General features: G+C 34.7%; 1 protein-coding gene and 1 long non-coding RNA gene across 2 annotated transcripts; one reads left to right on the top strand and one right to left on the bottom strand.

Moving 5' to 3' along the window:
• Positions 1–425: 425 nt before the first annotated feature.
• Positions 426–3,939, top strand: LOC121268790 (MDIS1-interacting receptor like kinase 2-like). The gene is made up of 2 exons (XM_041173052.1): positions 426–3,260; positions 3,383–3,939. The coding sequence occupies exons 1-2, from the start codon at positions 803–805 to the stop codon at positions 3,688–3,690; spliced, it is 2,766 nt and encodes a 921-aa protein (XP_041028986.1). The 5' UTR covers positions 426–802; the 3' UTR covers positions 3,691–3,939.
• A 2,944-nt stretch (positions 3,940–6,883) lies between these two features.
• Positions 6,884–7,890, bottom strand: LOC121234063. Its single transcript, XR_005934289.1, has 2 exons — positions 7,624–7,890; positions 6,884–7,393 (listed from the first exon to the last, which is right to left on the bottom strand). It is a non-coding gene; the product is annotated as an uncharacterized LOC121234063 (long non-coding RNA).
• Positions 7,891–8,447: the final 557 nt, after the last annotated feature.

The raw sequence follows: 8,447 nt of genomic DNA, 5'->3' as shown, positions 1-8,447 counted from the left end.
ATTATGGACCCCAACCCTCTCCTTACGCAACACAAGATTGTCGACAAAGGCACAAATATTCTTCCAAGGAGTACATATTTTCCTTTTCCCATAATTTTCAACCTTGAATTACGGCAAAATTACGGTGAGGAAGTAGGGTGTATACGATCGAAAGGATGAGATCATCAAGATCTCTTAAGTTCTTGTTGAACTTGAAACCTTTTGAGTAGAAAAGAGAGAGAAACAATATTAATTGAGTCTTGTTTCCGGATTCAAATAATATTAAATGTTCAATAAATATTTGCAGCATGCATGTATATACTTTATGATTATAAGCTCTAGAATTCAGACAAAAATTTTAAAAAATCATTTTCCAAATAGGATCAATGGTAGGCCCCTCATATAAGATGGTTTATAAATAGATCCTTCAACTATCATACGCTCTACATACCAAAACAATGGGTTCATTAACCAGTAAGAAAGTATTTTCCCAGCTTCTCATCACGTTTGTCTTGTTCATGTCCAATTTGGTTTCATTACCAAAAGCGGATTGTCTTCTAATTCTTCCAAAGAAGCTACTGCTCTTCTTACATGGAAAAACAGCCTTCAAAACGAATCCCAATCTCACTTATCTTCATGGACTACTTCAGTTTCTTCTTCCAATCTAAACCAAATTAGGAATCCGTGCAAGAATTGGCTTGGTATTTCATGCAACTTTGCTGAAAGTGTCATCCGAATAAACCTTACCAACTCTAGCTTACAAGGTAAGCTTCACGAATTTTCATTTTGGTCATTTCCAAATCTTGTCTATGTTGATCTTTCCATGAACGCTCTTTTTGGGACCATTCCACCTCAAATTAGCTACCTGTCAAAACTCAGATATCTTGAATTGTCGTTTAATAAGTTTTCAGGTAAAATCCCACCAGAGATTGGCTTGCTAACTAATCTTGAAGTCCTCCACCTTGCTCGTAATAAATTGAATGGCTCAATTCCTAAAGAAATTGGGCGTCTAAACTTTCTAACTGACCTTGCTCTTTTCAAAAACCATTTAGACGGTTCCATTCCTTCTTCTTTAAGCAATTTGAGCAATTTAGTTAACTTGTTTCTCTATGAAAATGAACTTTCTGGTTCCATTCCTGCAGAAATGGGAAACCTCTCAAATTTGGTCAAACTTTTCATTAATACCAACCACCTGACAGGTCCAATCCCTCCAACCTTTGGGAACTTGAAAAAGCTAACCACCTTGTATATGTTTGGTAATTTACTTTTTGGTCATATACCTGCAAACATTGGAAGTTTGAAGTCCCTTGAAAAATTAAGCTTGTTTGGAAATAATCTTTCCGGTTTAATCCCGACATCATTAGGAGACTTGGAAAATCTTACACTTCTTCATCTCTCTGGTAATAACCTTTTCGGATCCATTCCTCCAGAATTAGGAAATTTGAGTTCCATCAACGATCTACAATTGAGTGAAAACCAGTTGCATGGTCCTTTTCCAACTTCATTCGCTAATTTGAGCAACTTGAAATCTTTATTCCTTCGTGATAATGACCTTTCTGGTCCCATTCCTCAAGGAATAGGAGATCTCATTAACTTGGTTACTCTACAATTGGACACAAACCAATTTATTGGTCATTTGCCTAAAAACATTTGCCATAGTGGATCACTTGAGAACTTTTCTGCAAGCAACAACCATTTGGTTGGTCGAATCCCCAAAAGCTTCAAAAATTGCACAAGCTTAGTCAGAGTCCACTTGGAAGGTAACCAATTTGTTGGAGATATATCTGATGACTTTGGTGTCTATCCAAACTTGACATTCATAGATCTAAGCCACAATGGATTTTATGGCAAAATGTCAAGTAATTGGGGAGAATGTCATCAATTACAGACCCTACTAATTAGTAGGAACAATATTACTGGCAGCATACCACCCGAGATTGGAAACTGGACTCAGCTTGGTGAACTTGATCTCTCTTCTAATCGTATAGTTGGGATGATTCCAAAAGAGCTCGGAAGGCTAATTTCTCTAGTGCGATTGAGGATGAATGACAATCAAATCTCTGGTGATATACCTTTGGAGTTTGGATTGTTGACTAATCTCGAATATCTTGACCTATCCACAAACAAGTTGAATAAGTCCATTCCAAGTAATTTTGGGGACTTCATGAAATTGAACTACTTGAATTTAAGCCACAACAATTTTAGTGAAGGGCTTCCACTTCATCTGCTGAGCTTATTTCATATCAATAAGTTAGATATAAGTTATAACTCTTTAAATGGAGAGATACCAGCAGAGATTAGCAAAATGGAGAGCTTAGAGATCTTGAATCTCTCCCACAATAATCTTTCTGGCTTCATTCCGAAAGCCTTTGAAGAAATGCGTGGCTTGTTGTATATTGACATATCCTACAATGAGTTGCAGGGCCCCATTCCCAATAGCAAAGCATTTTCATATGATCCCATAAGAACATTACAAGGGAACAAGGGACTGTGCGGTAACGTTACAGGACTGCAACCTTGCAATTCTTCCATGATACACAAATATAGCTCAAGAAAGGGACACAAAGTCGTGTTTCTTGTCCTTTTTTTAGGAGTGCCTTTGGTTCTACTTTCTTTCTTAGGATTTTTTCTATTTATGCGAAGAAGAAAGAAAGATCGAGAATCAAAACAAAGTAAGATCCAAGATGAAGTATTTCTTTTTGTATCACGTTTTGATGGAAGAGCATTGTATGAAGATATCATAAGAGTAACAAACGGTTTCGATGCTATATATTGCATTGGGAAGGGAGGACACGGAACAGTCTATAAAGCAAATTTGCCTTCAGGTGCTATCATAGCTGTGAAGAAATTCAACCAGCCACTCTGTGCAAGTGAGAAGAGATTTGACAAGGCATTATTGAATGAGATAAGGGTATTAACAGAAGTAAGACATCGAAATATCGTAAAACTTTATGGTTTCTGTTCCAATGCGCAACATTCATTCTTGGTTTGTCAGTATCTAGAAAGGGGTAGCTTGGCCTTGATCTTGGGGAACGAAGATGCTGCTAAAATATTAGATTGGAGTAAGAGATTGAATATTGTTAAAGGCGTGGCTTATGCCTTGTCTTACATGCACCATGATTGCTCACCTCCAATTATTCATCGTGACATATCAAGTAGCAACATCTTGCTGGATTCTCAATTTCAGGCTCATGTTTCAGACTTTGGTACTGCTAAGATTTTAAAGCCAGGCTCATCCAACTGGACTTCATTTGCAGGCACTTATGGTTATGCTGCACCAGGTAAGTTTTTTTCCTTCTTCTATCATAGAAAAAACATGCATGTGTTTATTTTGTTTCCATTTTGTTTGTCTTTTTTTTTTTTTTTAAATTTTTATTATTATTTATTTTTTGTTTTTTTGCAGAGCTTGCTTATACAATGAAGGTTACTGAGAAGTGTGATGTATATAGCTTTGGGGTGTTGGCAATCGAAATCATCAAGGGAAAACATCCGGGTGATTTCATCTCCTCACTATCAGCTACATCAGCAAAGGAAAACACACAAGTGAAGGATGTGTGGGACCAACGCCTTCCATTTCCAACACTTCAAGTTGAAAATGAACTTAAAACAATTGTAAAGCTTGCCTTGGACTGTTTAAATGTCAACCCACAATCAAGGCCGACGATGCACATGATTTCTCAAGCGTTATCAACCAATATTGCACATTCCTAGAGCCATCCATATATGCACTGACAACATGAAACTTGGGAGTGGAAGGTTATATATATTGACTACCGATACTAAAAATTAAGGACAATATGTGTTGCAGTCAGGTTTTAGTCCAAGATTTTACTTATTAGAGCATTTTCTTTCCATCCCAACTATATCTATGTGTGTGTAACGTCAGTTGGAAATTATTGTATGAATGTTTTTGCGATTCATATCTTATTAATAAGTTAAGTTATGTTCTTCAATTTAATTTCAACTATACTCTCCATTCCGGTTGAGAAATACTTTAACCACAAAGTGACTACACAAAAATAAAACTACAAATTGACATGCCTTCATGCTGTAGCACGATTGTAAAGTAAAGTTACTTTTATTGTAAAGTAGACCTAACGAATTACATAAACTCACGTTAATTTGTGGATTTATTTTTGTATAATTCCTTTGTGTCTCTAGCACTTCTCGACGCAGTTTACACCAATCTCCCATAGTGTCTTTTGGGAGTATATTTGTGACATTTCTTTTTGCAAGTTGAAGGTTTGTTCTTTTCACTAAATTTTAATAAAAATCCGGCCTGTGGAAGCTTTGGACACCAGTTTTTTTTTCTTGTTATTATGGAAGTTTATATATATATATTATATACATATTCTTAGAGACATATTAAATTATATTTGTACCTTCTATCAATAGCAAAACAAAATAGTAGCTCATGGTAGGCGTACTGAATAGCCAGATGGTGGCCGCGGGTAGTTCCCATCGTGCAGCTAGCTGTCATTCCATACATAAGGGAGATTAGTACTCTGCATGGGGTGAGCCGCCAGGCAAATTAGGGGAGATCTTCCCCATTGACGCTGATGTAGTTGTGAATATAAAAATATTGTGTTGGCATATTTTTTGACAAAACTAATTTAATTAAATTGTAGTTAATTGGTGGGTAAATTCTAGGCTAAAGCTGTTTAAACAATTGCAATTATATCGAATTTGCTAGATTAGTTTCACTAGAGTACCTTGGAGGGATAATTGCTAATACTTTCTTGAGATAGCTGACAAGACATGATTAATCTAGCAAAAAAATAAAAATGAGTATTTGTAAGAAATATGACTATTTGCAATGGAATGGACTCATTTTACTATGAAATTGATGTTCGCAACAAATAAATGACTACAAATAAGCCATTTTTATTGTAGTGGAAAATTTAAATAGTTTTTCTAGATGTTAGATAGCTAGGTCAAGTGAAAATTCATGATTTCCGAGTCAGAAATAAGGAATTTTCACTTGACCTAGCTAACATCCACAAAAACTATTGGAATTTTTGGGGTTGAAATAGTTTTTGTGGATGGCTAAAGTGTTGAGGATTATATTTCTAGATGCTCATAGGACCCGTGATTGAGGGAACTGGGCAACCTTCATTGTCAAGACGTTTTTTAAATAGTTTGACTCTAATTTGAGTAGTCCTTCCTATATAATCATTCTTATACATAACTAAATCTATGTGTAGAACAGTTATTTTAGAAATCCAAAATTGTTTCTTATAAGAGAAAAGCTTATTTATATGAGACTTAGAGATGTTTGGAGAAATGGTTTGGATTAAGTTGTTTTATTGGATTTTGGGAAATGAGAGAGAAAAATATTATAAAATTTAAATATTGTTAGAATATTATTTTTTTAATATTACTTTTGTTTTAGATTTTGAAATAGTTGTATTGATTTTTGTACTTTATTTGGAAGTTTGAAAAAATTGTAAAGATTATGTAATAATTAGATAAAAAGGTTAAAAATATAAAATTGAAAAATGTTTGTATTTGAGTGTTGTTTAAGAAGGATATTATTAGAAATTTTGAGATGAGATGGCTAATTGTTTCCAAACAAGCCCTTAAGCTTAGGACAGTTTTGTGGATTTTTTAGAAAGTTACCAAGTATTGATGATTTTTACTTTTTATTCCCAAAGTGCAAAGGTGAAAAGTATCCTACGTACTTTACAACCGCACTTTGTAACTCTTGAACTTGTCCCGGCCCGCCCGACCCCTTTTACTGATAGTTGCATGCGTCGTGTCCTGACAACTTGTAGCCAGAAAGAATAATTCGCAGTACCCAGTGAGGAATACCTCCGATACTTAAGTCAGCAAAAGGGTTGAGCTCTATCACAAATGCCAATCATTCTATATTTCAGTAGTACATACTTGTTGGGATATTTGTAGAGCTTGAATTGACCTTACATGGCAAGATCACTTCCTTGTAAACACGTTTCTCAGCACTCAATTTGGGATATTACCTTCTGGAGCACAATTTAGCCTTTAATAGCATCTAGCTGGCGTCGATATAATCACTTGGATTTATTTCTCAGATCCAAATCTTATTGTGATATGGTTCGTTATGTTCCGATGTCGGTTATGCCCTTCTAGGGTTTATCTTTGTGGAAGAACTCTGACATCATTGGGATACATGTGTATAACTTTTATCTCTAAGCCCAGCTTTTAGAGTAATTCGATCCTTTAACTGCCTTTGTCACATGAACATGTTGTGATGCCTTTAGTCGCCAATGGCTCCTTCCTCACCTATTCAACATAATCATACCCAACAGTTTTTATCTGCCTTTCCGCCACAAAGAGTTCTTGGGTAAGAGTTCAAAATTTATTTACATTCTTTATTTCTGATTCTCAAAATAGTTTGTGTAAATCACACACACACACACACACACACACACACACACACACATATATATATATATATATATATATCTCTATGACGTGCTGCAGCGGAATTACCAGGCCATCTGTCCCATTTTGGGTGGCAGTTTCTCTTAGGTGGGTTTAAGTGTGTTCCATTTCATTTAAATAATAATAAAAAAAAAACTAATATGTCTTACAAACTAATCTACGACTCTATGTAACATTACTATATTCAATTTGGTTTGATTTCGAATTAATTTGCCATTTCTATTGCACATGGCACATTTTTATGACCATGTCCGATCAAAATTGCAATATAATTTCAAAATCTTTTCGAGATCTTTATTTCAGTCCCGTACGCACATGCACTTTATAATAATAATTTGTTCCTGGAGTCTCATGGGACAATCTCGATCAAACTGATGCAACCATATTTGATTCTCACTAAAAACTCCAACTACGTCTAAAAAAAAAGACCAAATTTGTAGCTGAATAAACAAAATTTGTAGTATTTGTACAACAATGGAAAGAAACAAATGCCAGATATATCTTTTATATATACTTAAGCCTTTGGTGATCACATCGATCTAGACTAGAGACTTTGGACATTAAGAAACAATTGCCAGATCTGATGAAATGATCTCTTATTGACGACTCACGACAACAAACGACGGTAGACTAGAGACAGAATGGGGATATATATATCAATAATATTATGATTGTGTGTATGAACGATATTTGGTGGAAGAACCATGCATGCATGCATGCATGCTTAACGTAAGTACAGAATGCAAACATATCATACAAAGGCTGTTGTTTGTTTATTTGGATGATCCGAACTGAAATATTCATGAACTATATATCATGATCCTTGCCTCGCCATGTTATGAGAGTACTCCAGCCCCCGGGGACGGGCTTCCACCAAAATCTAACAAGAATTGAGGTTGGCCGGCTCCAGCGGACGGGCTTCCGATGAAAGTCAACTTGTACTCGGGAGAAGGGCTTCGGATGGCAACACTGCTCGATGGGGCTATAGTCTCTGCAATTCAGCCAAGGTAATTAAATAAATAAGATAACTAATACATAGGTCTCTGCTACGTAGCAAGTAGTAGTACTACCATTATCTTCTTAATTTCTGACGACAAAGAATTAAAAGAATATATATGGGCAGAAAAGTGGGATCCAAACATCGAAGACGAGATTAAAAGATTACGCGATCGAAAGTGCACGTGAGAAGAGAGAGAGAGAGAGAGAGAGTAATGAAATTACCACTAAGAACTCTCTCGATTTATCGGGAAGCAATTACAGGATTAGCGAGGACGAGAAACGCAATGAAGCCAAATACAATGGCAGTAGAAACTTTGAGAGCCATATTGATCTTGAGTTTCATGGGTGGAAGAGGAATCCACACCATCTTCCTCCTTTATATATATATATATATATATATGACTTCTCACGTACGACCAACGCTCATGGTTGACGCAACGCAGTCAAAGCTTCTAATTGGGCCTGACAGCCGGAGCCCTTTAACACGGAGCTAATTGATGGGACGGGTTAGCGCAATAAATGGAAGAATTCTGTAATAAATAAACAATTAATATATATATCTATATATATAAAAGAGTAATGATATATACATAATACATTGCATAACAATATTATAAAATGAGGATAGTTTTATAAAATGATATTACTTTTATAAGATGTTTTACAAAAATATCCATTATTTAAAATATAATTGTGTAGAATATTGTAAAACATGTTATGTGTAAATCATTTTCTATATATATATATATTTTAATAGTTTTTAAATTATATCATTTACAAATTTATTTCTTGTATCACCTGTTAGATCATTCACATTGACCTAATGTCAAAGTTCAGATAAAATATTACTTTTGACCCTTTGTTTGTTCATTCAAAATTTTATCCCACGTTGAATTAGGTATTTCTCTTTTTATACTAATAAATTATATTATTATTTTTTAATTTTTCTAGTTTTTTTTATCTATTATTTACTGTATTTTTATATCTATTTTAAAATAATTGTTTTATTTCAATAATGATATTATGCCTCCTCAATTTGCCTCCTC

Source organism: Juglans microcarpa x Juglans regia, chromosome 6D (genome assembly GCF_004785595.1).
Source record: "Juglans microcarpa x Juglans regia isolate MS1-56 chromosome 6D, Jm3101_v1.0, whole genome shotgun sequence".
NCBI lineage: Eukaryota > Viridiplantae > Streptophyta > Magnoliopsida > Fagales > Juglandaceae > Juglans > Juglans microcarpa x Juglans regia.
Note: the sequence above shows the minus strand (reverse complement) of the source record. Positions and strands in the feature narration are given on the sequence as shown.